This window comes from Carya illinoinensis, chromosome 9 (assembly GCF_018687715.1).
Source record: "Carya illinoinensis cultivar Pawnee chromosome 9, C.illinoinensisPawnee_v1, whole genome shotgun sequence".
NCBI classification, from domain to species: domain Eukaryota; kingdom Viridiplantae; phylum Streptophyta; class Magnoliopsida; order Fagales; family Juglandaceae; genus Carya; species Carya illinoinensis.
The window spans coordinates 24,065,522-24,081,089 of NC_056760.1; the positions used below are offsets into that span (position 1 = coordinate 24,065,522).

Genomic DNA, 15,568 nt, shown 5'->3' on the forward strand with positions numbered 1-15,568 from the left:
ATCCTTAATTGTAGCGCAATCACTAATAGAACCTCTAATGCTCTTACTTATACGAGACTTTATGAGCATTAAACTTAGGCCATTAGATTGCTCCTACCATTGACGATTTTCGGTGACTTCCAGTGCATCTGTATCCTTAACAGCAGGTGGTTGCTCCACATGGAGTGCATAGTCAAGATCCATATACCCCAAGGTAAAATGAACCGAATCTTTTTAGTCAGAATAATTAGTACCATCAAGCATTGGAATCAAATAAACACCATCAACTAAGGATTGTGGAATAATAATTGCAAAACTAAGAAAAACTTTCATATTATGAATTCAAGTAAATTTTAACTTTCCTATGGGAAAAGGTTGCATAACAGTAAAAATTTACTTATCTTTATTTATAAGACAAGTTATTCCATATATTAACAAATAAAACTATCGACACCTATAGGCAGAAGACAAATTTTACCATCAAAATCGAAAATTATTTTCTTATACTAATTAAATCGCAAAAATTAAAGATTTCCTTGTAAGGATAAATCCTTAAAACTTATGATTTAGTTATAATGAGATTCCAAATTCATTTATTTATTCTTTTAAATAATAAGGATGTTATAACATTACCTTTATTATTAAAAAAAAATACAACTAGACATATACTAAAATAGGTAAAAACCTATTAACTGTAAATTAGCTCAAATGCTCATCACTATATATAAAAGTATAGTTATAAGCATATAACCATCCAGATAAGAATTCAAAGACAAAAAACTTAAAAGCCCCCATCTCCAAAATCATTAAAGACTCATTCATCAAGCCCACAAATGTTTGAACAAAGGACCACAAATCATGGACTAAATGGATAACATTGTTCTGACACATGCAAAAAGACTTCTGTTATCAAACAAATTATTTTTCCAAAAAAATGCACTCTTAATCATAACCTGGCTACTCTCTTAAGACATAGATTATGACAAAATCCATTGTTCACGGCAAGAGAATAAAACAAGGAATAAAACTGGATTTCAGAAGCCCATTATATGAACAAAATTGAAATGTTAACAATTTATACACAAAGCTGAAGGGTACTGCTATGATACCGACTATAAAACTCATTTAAAAGAATAAAGAGATCCATAGAATCTTTTACCTTTAGCCATATGAGTTTGAGAACTGAAAAGCCTACAAAAGATAATAGCAATTTTTCGTAGTGAAGAGACTTTTAGTCTTTAGCCTTAAATTTTATGGGTGAGTCTAATGGAAAACACAAGCCCTTTTATATAGGCAAGACTAGGGACCCTTACTTATTACTCCTATAACCTTTGGACTACCTGTAACAGCCCGCTACAAATTCAATTGTGAAATTTCTATTAACATTAGAAACCTCGTGAAGACCCCATAAGTTTTCACGAATCCATTAATCATATAGGTTTTTTTGTCTAACTACATAGTTAGTATAATTATTTACTATGGTATCAGAAGTGTGTTTTTGATTATTGGAGATAGTTAGAAGTGTCAAAATGTATTATGGTTTGTGCCATTAGACTCAGAGGGTTATTTAAGGTCTTATGGCGCAATAACATTTTTTCATTTTTTCGGACAAAACGTCTGTTCAAAACTGTAGATATTATTGGATAAAAATATCTTAAACTAATTTTATGGATATTATTAGATAAAAATATTTTAAGCTAATTTCGTGGATATTATTGGGTAAAAATATCTTGAATTGATTTTTGTAGATATTATTAGGTAAGAGAGTCCTACACTCCACTCTCACTCAGAGTAAGAGAGTCCTACACATAACTCTCACTTCAGGTAAGAGAGTCCTACACTTAACTCTCACTCCAACCTCATCTCTTCCATATCTCATCCATAAGTATCTCCAGCCACCTCTCCTCACGAAATTATTTTCATTTATACTTTCCATTAAAAGAATATCAAACACTCTCTCTCGGACAGCTTTTAGGAGTTCTTTTGCATGCCCATTTTGAAACTTTTTTCCTCATGATCACGCTTAAAGTTTTATAAGAAATGCGGAGATCGAGGTAAGTTAGCTTTTAACTTACTAGCAGTCTACTGTGTATGTGTGCTAAGTAAAGGAACTATAGTGTATATATATATGTTATCATATATGTCATGCCATGCCAAGTTATCACGTAATTGTCTATTATATAGAATTTATTCTATCATCAATTTTTATCTGTTACATAATATATTCTGTCATGTATTACTGTACATTGCAAGTATGTCATGTTAAATATGTTGTCTATTATATGTTATGTCATGTTATGAAATGTTTCTATCTCAAGTTGGTCATGTATTTCAAGTTATGTTCAAGTCACGTTATGTTACGTCAGGGCTTCAGTCATTTCGTATTCCAATCACGTTTCATCTTAATTACTTATATATGGGGTCACAGTAATTATGACGCATATACTACGTGAGACACAGCAATTGTGACACGTAGAATACATGGGGCCACAACAACTGTGGAGTATGTATTTAAGCAGTTAAAGAATAAGTTTCCGTAGAATACATGGAGCTACAACAACTGTGGAGTATGTATTTACACGTAAAATACATGGGGCCACAACAACTATGGAGTATGTATTTTTCATGTTAAGTCAAGTTTCCGTAGAATACATGGGGCTACAACAACTGTGGAGTATGTATTTATACGTAGAATACATGGGGCCACAACAACTGTGGAGTATGTATTTTTCATGTTAAGTCAAGTTTGTGTAGAATATATGGGGCCACAACAACTGTGGAGTATGTATTTACACGTAGAATACATGGGACCACAACAACTGTGGAGTATGTAATCTTCATGTTAAGTCAATTTTCAGATCAAGTTCATGTCAAATCAAGTTCAGTTCATGTTTCAATTTAAGTTATGTCAATTATGCTATGTTGTACGCCAAGTTATGCTTTAATTACTTATAAATTTGATTATGCATTTATGTTTTTACTGTCATCCATGCATCATTAGCTTGTGTGGAAGTTTTTGTTAACTTACTGAGATTTGTAATCAAATCTCACTTTAGTAGTCCCAACTACCATTTCTCCCGAATGGTAGATCTTGTTACAGGACCTGAAAGAGAATCAGGAGCTGATCAACTAGACACAGTTGACTAAGCGACGGTGCGACGTCAATGTTAATATAGTAGTTAACGTAAATTACTACTTGTACAATGAAATTACATCTCTAGTACTTTTTTGATCATAACCATTTTTGGACTAGTGTTGTGATCTATTCAATGGGTCTTTATGTATGAAGTATATTTTAAGCATTTAGGATATTTTCAATTTGGTGCATAGTATTGCTAAAGAAAAAAATTATCTGCTGCGAATATTGCATAATGTTAGATGCATGTTAGGAACATTGCATCTTATATGTCATGAACGGGGGCAGGTAACCTTGTGTTGCATGTTTTGACGCCTCAAATGTCCGTCCGATCCTAAACGGAATTTGGGAGCGTCACACTACCCTCATTATTTCATCTTTAAAAATATAGCAAGGGTTAACCACTTTATTTATTAAAGGCAATTACCTATGCTTGATGAAGTGTATCATCTTAGATGAAATGAACCACCTTAGAAAAGACAAATGGTTGTCTAGTGTTGAACCCAAGGTTTCAAGTTTCATGTGATTATAAATCTACACATGGATTTTGATGATAACAAATGAATTCAAAGAATAAAGGAGTTTCAAGCTCAAGTTGTTCACACAATGGAATCAAGCACATCAAAGAACCAAGCATGAGCAAGAAGGAAAGAATTTCACATTAAAGTCATAGAGTAATGTTGTAAATCTCTTAAAATTCGAAATTAGGATTAATGCTCAAAATTAATATTTTATCATAAAGCATTAAAATACATTTTCCACATGTGCATGAATATTTTTGAAAATTAAATTTGAAAATTTTGAAAGATGATTGATTGTTATCTTTTGCATGTGCATGCCTTGATTAAAGGGTTGAACTTTGAAAATATTAAAGATGATTGATTGTCATCTTTCACATGTGCATGTTTTATTTGAATATTTTCAAAAGTAATTGATGCTTTTTTAGACTTATACAAAAGGTAGATGATTTTGTTTGAAAAATTTGAAAAGTAAAGTGTGCTCATTTTGTCATATGCAAAAAGTAAAAGATTAGGTTTGAATTTTTTGAAAAGGAAAGTGTGCTCATTTTGTCATATGCCAAAAGTAAAATATTAGGTTTGATTTTTTTGAAAAAATGAATGATGTTGTCTTTGACAATTGAAAATGAAGAACCTTTTATTTGAATTTTTTGAAAAAAGTGAATGATGTTGTCTTTGACATGTGAATCTTTTTAAATTTGAATATGAAGTCTCATATGCTTATAAATAGATCATTTGAGAGCTTCACATTCACAACACCAAGAGTATACAACATTCATTCAAAGTTTTCATTCACTGTTCTCTAAGTATTGAGCCTTAATCCTTGTTCATTTTGAGAGATATAGTTTGCGCTGTATTGTTCTTATTTCACTTATTGAGGAGTGTTTTCTGATAACCTATCCACTATCAACTCTTGTATCAGAAAAATGGTGTGTATAACCCTTGTGTGTGTAGAAAGTATTCTACACGGGAAATAGTTGAATCACCACGTGTAAGGTGATTGCAAGTGTAGAGGGTGTTCTACACGGATCCTTTGTAGCGGTGTTATTCAAAGGTGTAATAGGTTTCTATCTCCACCTGAAGGAGGTTGAATAGTGAATTTGGAAATCCTCAAGGGGTAGCTTGAGGCGAGGACGTAGGCAGTGGGGCCGAACCTCGTTAACATACTGAGTTTGTTTCTCTCTTACCCTTACTCTTTATATTTATTGTTATTTCATATTTTATTTATATTTTATATTATATATTTGATTTATAATTGTTATTTTTTTTAATACAACTCAATTCACCCCCCCTCTTGTGTTAGTCATCTGGGCAACATCTAGAAAAATGGCTTTTACCAATTGCAACAAGTTGGTTAACATAAGGGTCGTGTGTGATATAGACCTAAGCCATGCAAGTATTCAGAATGAAGGATGTTAGAACTCAATGACTCCATTAATATTATTATGATGTTTCAATATATAAAGATCATAAGAGATTACAAGAGTAAAATAAATATAATGATCTTTGTACAACTAAACAAAAAATCTAAAAAAGTTAAAGAAGAACTAAATGTAATTTTCATCAACAATAGACTTTGGACAGTATGGAGAGTTGATTGTACTTGTGTTGATCTTGAGGACTAATATGGCTTGTGAAATTTTCAACGTACCCCTTTAAACTACGAAATTATTTACCAATTTCCTTAAACAAATATATTAGATCTCAATTATCAAAATTATGAAATGAATCAAATACTTTAGAATAAATAATCAACTTTGTAAGACACAACAATTGGTTACGAAGGCAAACTCTTTAAAGAACTTTTTAAAAGTAAAACCCTACGAGGCAGCCAAATTTAGGAAAGTCAATCTTATTATTTGAAGAACAATTACAAGCAATCATCAATTACGAAACCTTTACAATTTAACTTTCTTACTTGCCTAGACAAACGATCTGTTTGTCTTCTACCGCAGTAGCAGCCAGAACCTCTAACTATCTTCAAATGTTGACTTCCCTTCTAGAACTCCAGAAGTTGAAATCCAATCGATATTCATTTACACTCAAAGCATGATCACACTCAAGAAGTGATGAAAAACTCAATGAAAATTCTCAAGTGAATATTCTCTCATAAATGTTCAGAATATATTCTCTAAAATTCATGGCTCAAACTCTTTACTGAGATACAAAACTGAATCCCTTTAAATAGAAAGTCTGGAAAGAGTTCCAATCACAATAGAATTCTACTGAAGGGTAGAGACAGTCGCGAGAACGTTTCCTGACGGGTTGCTGACATTTCGCAATAACTCTTCACTGTAATTTCTTATCTGTGTTCAGTTTCGGGTCTTGATAATTGCAGACTCTTATAGATTTGAAATTCATGTAACTGATTTATCTAAACAACCTTATAACCTTCTAGATAGACTCAATGTTGTTAAAAATAAAGTCATCTCTTATTTTACATTTATCCAAATTTAATCAAATAATGATAAGATAAACCTTATCATTTAGTTATTTAATCCTAGCCAATTTTGTCTCTACAGCTTGCAACTCTAGTTAGAAGTAAGGCTTGAATTCTACACTGTACGATTAGTGGAGTTTATGTCTTCTAACAACCTGGTTAAATAAAATACACTTCTTTTAACAAGCTTTTACCTTCCATATGCTTCTCTTGGCAAATGATCCATATGGCCAACTGTAACCTTTCATTGAGTTTTCTATCCTATGGACTTGATTACCAGCTAATGGGTCAACTTCTTAAAAACCCTTTAGAGAGAGAGAGAGAGAGAGAAATTTTTAATTATAAGAAAAACAATATAGACACAAAGGGATCTCACACAGAGATCCAACATATTAATGTGGCACACTATCACGTCTTCTTCTTCTTCTTCTTTTTCTTCTTCTTGTTCTTGTTCTTGTTCTTGTTCTTCTTCTTATCTCTCTCTGTATGTCTCTCTCTCTCTCTCCCACATCCATCTCCCCCCCTCCCCCTTTCCCAACCCCTCCCCACCCCCTAAGCTCGACCAAGAAAAGAGACGTTGATGGAGGTGAGTGGCGACGACATTGAGGGGGGCAGCAGTGATGACGATGACAATGGCGAGGGTGAAGGGCAGTGTTGGTGAGGGGTGAGGTAGCTTCAACTTTGACGTTAAGGAGAGGTGACAGTGGCAACAAGGGTAAGGGGTTGGGAAAGGGGGGAGGGGAGAGGCATGGGGAGAAGGTGAGAGTGGGGGAAAGATAGAGGAAAAAAGAAAAAAAAAAAACCAAAAATGAGGAGACGTCGGGGAGAAGTGAGAAAAATAGAGAAAAAAAATTACATATGGCACATTGATAGTGTGCCACATCCCTATGTGGAATTCTTTTGTATCTCTAGCATGATAAGAATTGACATTGGTTATCTATATGCAAATGCAAACACATATTTGCATAATTAGGCCATTAAATTGACTACGTTAGATTTTGCATATGAAAATGTTGGCCATTAAATTGACTACAATAGAACCTTCACACTCTTTTTATGATTATAATATATTATATTTTTTTATCATTTTATTATATTTTTAATATAAAATATAAAAAATCATATTTTTAATATTAATGCCAAATATATGTAGTGGGTGTTAATTGCAAAATATATATAAAAAAATTAATTTTAATAAAAATAGTTAATAATAATTAAAAATTATTATTTTATTATTATTTTAATTCAAAAATAAATAATCAAATACAAGAGTTTTTCTTAAATAGTAAAGATCATTTTCAAAACATGGAATCTTGCATTTGGACAGAAAAACCAATGCTATTAATGCTATAATTATAAACAGTTGCAAGTTGCCCTGCAGCGTGTGGCCCTTTGTTTCTATTTTATACTCTGAGGGTGCTTTGTAAGAGAAATAAAAGCGGGCCCAGAAAATAAGCACTAGATGTAACCAGAGGTTCAAGACTTGAGCAGTACTCTTTTCTTGAAATAGAAAGAGAGAGATCATGAAGAAGTGCGAGCTCTGTGACTCTCCAGCAAACATGTACTGCGAGTCTGATCAAGCTAGCCTTTGTTGGGACTGCGATGCTCGAGTTCATGGTGCGAACTTCCTGGTGGCTAAGCATTCAAGAACACTTCTTTGCCATGTCTGCCAGTCTTCAACGTCCTGGAATGGCTCCGGCCCAAAGCTCGGTCCTACTATTTCGGTCTGTGAAAGCTGTGTGAATAGCAATGTTAAAAACGAGGCAGGAAATGAAGGAAACGACCATGATAACGGTGAACATGGTGGCGGCGACAGCGATGATGATGATCCCGATAGCGATGACATCTTTGAAGAAGAAGATGATGATGGTCATGGGGATGATGATCAAGGAGATAATAATGAAGATGAAGATGAAGAAGAAAATCAAGTAGTTCCATGGTCTTCTACGCCGCCTCCACCAACTTCAAGTTCTTCATGGAGGGGTACACATTAGATTAATCCAGAGTTTCAAACTCAAGTATGCCTTTCTTCTCTTTTCCAGATAAACTGATCTTAACCCCTAAGATTTGTTTTTCCTTTCCCTTTTTCTTCTGGGTTATATAAGTTATATATATATATATTTATTTTTTTAATATATAGATGATGAGTAGAAGAAATTATGTAGCTTAAAAAGAATAAAATTAAAAAAAATTAAAAAAACTAATAAAAAAATGATATATAATATATGAGGATGACGAATAGTAAAAGAAATAAGATTTATACCACGGCTTTCATAAGATATAGATATATTTATTTACTATTATTTTTATTTTATCTTATTTTCTGTTCTTTTATTTGTTTTCTTATAATAACGAGGTCTTGGAAGCAATTTTTGTAATTATGATCATTACCATTTGATCTTGGCTTGGGCACTTAGAAGCCTCTGCTCACTCATATGGTCAATGAAATGTACCGTGTTGATCAAATATAGTTTTGATTAATTTATGGGTCGGATTACTGTGCCGCTCAGTTCAGTCTTTTTTTTTTTCAATTTTTTTCATAATTTTTTAATATATTTAAATATTTTTAAAAACTAAAAAATATACTAATATATTTAAATTATTTTTTTAATCACTAAATAAAATAAAATAAAATTTTGCCGAGTGGTACACTTGAACTGCACCTCCTAGGCAACACACTAGTTTTATGCTTAATTCATTTGCTAGCTTTAGCTTAAATTCGAATTTTTTTCATTACAACATAAAGATCGAAAAATAATGATATCTATACAATATATTTTGTAACTGTGTTTTAAGATGAGAGTTTTCTATAAAATGATGATATTTTTATAAGTTATTTTATGAAAATATCCCTCATACAAAATATAATTATATAAAATATTATGTGTAAATCATTTTTTATATTAAATATTAAGAAATTTATATGTTATTGTCCAATATGGATATAAAAAAATATAGAAGAATCTTGATTTTTAACTGTTATTAATTTAAAGAAAAATAATTTATACAAGTTTTAATTAGATAAATTTCATAGATCTTTATTTTAAAAAATATATATAGGTTTCACCTTAAATTTATAAAAAAAAAAATTATTTATTAATATAACTCACTGAAATTACTTGTATGAAACTAGACTTTTAACTAATATTACTCTGATTCAAATGTTTCGGTTTTCACTCAATTCCTGACAAATGACTTAAAGAAGGAATGCGCATAATTCCATAAGAAAAATATTTAAAGGAAATAATTAATAGAGATATTTTATAAAAAAAGTAATAGTAGACACAAATTAGATAAGTTTCGTATATATTTAATTTTTTAATAAAAAAGTGAATTTAATTAATAAAAATTAATTTTTTTTTATCATTTTTTTAAGTGAGATCTACATTTTTATACAAATTTGTATGAGATTTAATTTGTATAAATTATTTTTCTTTATAAAAATAACATTACTTTATAAAAATATTTTCATAACCATTATTAATTTAAAGAGTTCTTCTACAGCCACCAGCTCTTGTTAGTGTATTTTTTTTTATCTCATGAATATTTTAATACCGATAAATATTTAAAAAAATAACTATATTATTAAAAAATACTTATTTAATTATTAAATAAAAAAATAATCAAGACCTACCATCGATAGAATCCAACAGGACACATAGCATTTCTCTTAATTTAATATTAGAGTTTATGCTATTCACACAATAATATTTAATATTATAAAAATAATATTTACAGATCTAGAAGATATAAATCTAGCATACTCTAATAATTTGGGGAGGTCTGCAAATAAAATAATGACACGATATTAAGATAAGAAGTAAAGGCACTGGCAGCTCAAGCGAGACAAGGGGAAGAGGATGAAGCTTTGCGACAAAACCCACGTGACCACCATATGTCCCGAATCAGTATTATAATTGCAAGTTGATTACAGATATTTGAGAGAGTTGATAAACTAATATATATTACGTTTTCAGAAAAAAGAAAGGAAGGAATTCAATCAAGAAAGAGAGGTTTGAGATCTGCTGGGCCGGGGTATACCCACGAGGATTTTGTGGTTGAAATGTAATGTTGCTTGTAGAGAGGGAAAGCTTTGTGTGGCTGTGGTTTGTCCCCCTTTATACTTTCATCTTCATCCATCATCCATGCATCAGATTGGTGACATTTTGGTTGCCCCTCTTTCATGTACATAGACTTTTGCTGTCATTTCTTCTTACGTACACATGTTAAAAGATTTTTTTCTTTACTGTCGATATTGAAATATAATATAGATAATTAAATAAAATTAAATTTATTTATTTTTATTAATTTTAAATTTTAAAACCCAAAAAACTGTCGCTATGCTTTTGACTCCCTAAATCAATACAAGAGTGTCACTGAATAAGAAAATTTTGAAAAAAATTGATGTTATATATAATCGTAGAATAAATAAATATTATGTAGTAATTTTAAAAAAGAGTAAAATTTATTATTAAAAAATTAATTTTTTTTATATTATTGTCGTATTTATTTATTTATTTTAAAATTATTACGCGACGTTTATGCATTCATAACTTTAACTATTATGTATAAAACGATGAAAGTGCAAAGAGCAGGTGTCACTAAGGCTTTGGGTGTGACATTCACTTGGGTACAGAAAATTATCATCTACATATATATTTTTTTGCTTACATTTATTAAAAATTTAATTGATACATCATGTTGAAAAATGAATAAATTAATAAAGAATGTCAACTTATTTTTTTTATTTAAAACAATTTTATTCATTTATTTTTTAAACAGGATGTATCCAATAAATTTTTAATAGAATGAAAGGTAAACCCTATTTTTCAAAGTAGGAGAAAAACACCTCTCGTATCATTTCCCTCCTATGAATTAGATTTTCATCGATCACATGTGTGCACACCACGTACATTTGATTGTCAATCAATTAGGTAACATGTCAAAAATGTGTTTTGCCTTTTTGAGGTTCTTAATAAATTGTTATGAACACGATTCATGCATAATCATTATTACCACTCTGAATAAATGGAAATAAGCTGTAATATTTTTGTTTATTGGCTGAAGGCTAGCCCACCTATTTTGAATTCATGTGATCAATTGATATCCCGACAGATAGGGTGGTATCTTTTCTACCAAATAAAAGCCCTTAAGAATATTTTTGGTTTTATACGCAAGGAAGTAGGGAAAGTATCCGGAAACACGTAGAGTTCTAGTTTCATTTCACAAATCTTTAAAGTTATCTGGTTTGATTTTATCTAATTATTATAATTTTTTCAAACTTATAAATAAAATACAAAAATTAATAATTCAACTTTTTTAAATTCTAAAATAAAAATTATATTGTAATCCTTTTTAATTTTATAATTTTTTTATTCATATTTTTTCTCTTTTCTTTTCCAAAACCAATTAAGAATATAATACAAATAATAAAAGCTGTCTCCTTCCATTAGCTTAAGTTTTAGGGATAAGTGATGATTTCATATTATATCAGAGCAAGAGTTTTAAATTCAAATCCTAACTCTACACTCTATCCATTTAATTAAATATTTCACGTGTTGGATCTATTCATTGAGAGAAAGATTGGCCCAAATGTAAATAGGATCAATGTTAAGAATATAATACAAATAATAAAATCTAACTCTTCTTATCAGTTTAAACTTTTGAGACAAGTGATGATTTTATAAAATCTCATAAAAATCTTAACTTAAATAATTTCATTATTATTCATAAATTATCTCATTTTTCTGTTGAAAATGTGTTAGTTAAAAATAAAATTGTGATGTGCATTGAAACACAAATGATTAACACACATTCCTTCTGGCATTTTTGTGAAATTTGAGTACCTTAGTAGAGTAATTGAGTAAAATTATTTTGTGAAGATTTATCTTCAAACCTAACCATAGAACACGACTTACGATGTATTATATTTTGTTGAAGAGTAACTTGAAACACTGGGATGCGGTATTTATAGAGATGAAAATTAGTATGATTTATATAGAAGGAATAACAAGTTTTGAAAGAACATTTTGCACATGCTTACATTTGTTGTATTCCTCATTAATGTTCATTAATTTAAAATAGGAGAAGTAAACTGTAGGATTATCGCGCCTTATAAGAAAAAAAAAAAGAAGAATATGAAAGCGGGTTGGTTGTCCTAAATAAATGATTAGAAACAATTACTTAAAACTTTGGGGGTTGAGTGTTTAACTTTTAAACAAAGTTGGAGTGAAAACTGCTAGTGCATTGAGTTTTGAGGTAGTTAGAAACAATAATGATTAATATTAAGGTTGAAAAATCATATGATAAAGCATGCTTATTAATGAGGAACACACAGAGGTTTAGCCACACACACATCCGAGTTCCCTCAATTCTATGTGAACAATTGTTGAGACTTTCCTTGTGGATACAACTCCTAGTGTTGAGTAGTTACAAATCGATTTTTTGTGAGAATTTAGAATTATGTTTGATTGCTTTTATTTGAATTTCGAACTTTATACAATGTTCATCTCAATTAATTTTCATTATTTTGCTCAAGGATTAGCAAAATGCTAATTGGGGGGTGTGTTTGAACTGAAATATTGCATATTTTATATTTTTAAAATCAATATATTTTAATTTCTTCGTGATTTTAGATGAAAAAATGGTTAATAGGTATAAATTTGAGCTGTGATTTAAATTGGTTATCATCATGGTTTATACTTAAATTTATAACCTCTAATTTAATTTAACGATATTTCTTCACATGAGCAATATTTTTTTTATATATTTTATTTTTACTTTTAATTTATTTTTGGTTTTCTATTTTTCTGCTATGTTGTTTCTTTTTCTTGTTTTTACTTTTCCTTTGATTTTATAGTTTTTGAGTTCTTGTCTTTGAGTAAAACGCACGAGTTTTAGCACATGCTCTGCTGGATTTTGGGCAGGAATTCAAAGGGGAACCACATGCAAACCGTGTGACCCACTCATTATTTTATGGAAGCACATAGATTTGAAAAGCACAACCACACACACGGCAACTTTGAAAACATGCCGTATATGTAAGTCTTCTTGTTTATACATCCCAATCAAAAAGTCTCGTCCTATGTGCTTGGGTTGAAAAGCTCTTCATGTTTTCAAAGTTGCCGTGTGTGTGCTTGTGCTTCCCAAATCTATGTGCTTCTATAAAAGAATGAGTGAGTCCCACGATTTGTATGTGGTTTCTCTTTGACTTCCTACCCAAAATCCAGTCGGTCATGCTCTAAAACTGCGTGCATTTTTTCTAAAGACAGGAACTTAGAAACTATATATTAAAGGAAAAGTAAAAATAAGAAAAAGAAACAACACACTTGAATAATAGAAAACCAAAAATAAATTACAAAGTAAAAATAAAATATATAAAAAAAATTATTCATGTGTAGAAATATAGCTCAATTAAATCAGACGTTATAAATTTAAGTATAAACCACGATACTAACCAATTTAAATCACAACTCAGATTTATATCTATTAACTATTTTTCATCTAAAACCAATAATAATGTCATGAAATAATTAAAATATATTAGTTTTAAATATATAAAATATGCAATATTTCAACTCAAACATACTTCCAACTAACTTTTTGCTAATCCTTAAAAAAATAGTGAAAATTAATTGAGATGAACATTGCATAAAGCTCGAAATTCAAATAAAAGCAATTAAACATAATTCTGAATTATCACAAAAAATTGATTCATGATTACTCAACACCAGGAGTTGTATCTATAAGGAAAGTATCAACAATTATTTATATAAAATTGGGGCAAATGTCTTAGAACTCGAATGTATGTGTGGCTAAACCTCTATGTGTTCCTTATTAATAAGCATGGTTTATCATATGATTTTTTAACCTTAAAATTAATCATTATTGATTCTAACTACCTCAAAATCTAATAGACCAGCAGTTTTCATGCCAACTTTGTTTAAAAGTTAAACACTCAACCCTGTTAATTGTTTCTAGCTCTTTATTTAGGAAAACCAACCCGCTTTCATCTTCTTCTTATTATTTTTTTTTGGTATTATTTTCTCGTTTTTGTTCCCTTTTTTTTATAAGGCTCGGTAGTCCTGCAGTTTATTTCTCTTATTTTAAATCAAGAAACATTAATGAGGAACATTATAAGTGTAAGCATGTATAAAATGTTCTTTCAAAACTTGTCATTCATTCTATATAAATCATACTAATTCTCATCTCTATAAATATCGCATCCTGATGTTTTAAGTCTTTCTTAAACAAAATATGATGCATCATAAGTCATGCTTTATGCTTATAGTTGAAGATAAATCTTTATTAAATAATTACGCTCAATTACTCCATCAAGATGCTCAAATTTTACAAAAATAACAGAATGAATGTGTGTTAATCATTTGTGTTTCAATGCACATCACAATTTTTTTTTTTAACCAACACATTTTCAACAGAAAACCCTCCCCCCAACTACATGTGACATTATTCTCAATGTTCAGAAAATGAATGTTTGATTATATATGCTATACAGGCATGAATTGAAGCAAGATAAACATTGCAGATATATGTTGAAACGAAAATGATTAAACAAAGAAGAAAGAAGTCATCTAAGATACTCAAGTATACACAAGAAATAGATTTATGTCAAAATTAAAAGACACAAAAAGAAAAGAAAGAAAAACAAAACAAACAAATACGGTATATACAATAAGAAATCAGAAATTAATTATAATAAGTAGGATTCTACAGAGTAGTGGACTCAACCTCTGGAGTAAAATCACCCAAAATTGGTTTCAACTTTTGTTCATTAAGTTTAAAAATATTACCATTCTCTGAGTTTTCTATCTCAATGGTTCCAAAAGTATAAACAGTTTTTACAAGAAATGGATCAATCCATCGGGATTGAAGCTTGCTAGAAAATTGAGTCTTGAATTATACAACAAAACTTTTTGGGAAGGCTCAACAGACTTTCGAAAAATATTTTTATCATGAAAAATCTCCATTCTCTCATTGGAAACACGAGAGTTTTCATAAACTTCATTCCTGATTTCCTCTAACTCATTAAGTTGAAACTGATGAAAGAGCAAGCTTTATCAAAAGAGCAAGATTTATCCACATCAAAATTAAATTATTTAATTGCTCAAAAAGCTTTGTATTCCAATTCCACAGGCAAGTGACACGCCTTAAAAAAAAAAAAAAGTCTATATGGAGATATATCAATCGGGGTTTTAAAGGCAGTACGGTTTGCTCAAAGTGCGTCGGTTAGTCGTAGAGACCAATCTTTATGACTCGGATTAACCGTTTTTTCCAAAAAAAATTTAATCTCCCAATTAAATACCTCAGCTTGGCCACTTATTTGCAGGTGATAAGGGGTAATGACATTATGAGTAATACCATATTTTCGTATTACAGTATCGAAAAGCTTATTGCAAAAATGTTTACACCAATCACTGATAATGGCTTAAAGCGTTCCAAATCTTGATAAAATATTTTGTTTCAAAAATTTCAGTA

The 15,568-nt window shown here is 30.1% G+C and overlaps 1 protein-coding gene across 1 annotated transcript; it reads left to right on the forward strand.

Annotated features, from left to right (window-relative positions):
• The first annotated feature begins 7,462 nt into the window (after positions 1-7,462).
• Positions 7,463-8,149, forward strand: LOC122275504 (zinc finger protein CONSTANS-LIKE 4-like). Its single transcript, XM_043084603.1, has one exon. It carries the CDS (start codon positions 7,597-7,599, stop codon positions 8,065-8,067), a length of 471 nt encoding a protein of 156 aa, XP_042940537.1. The 5' UTR covers positions 7,463-7,596; the 3' UTR covers positions 8,068-8,149.
• Positions 8,150-15,568: the final 7,419 nt, after the last annotated feature.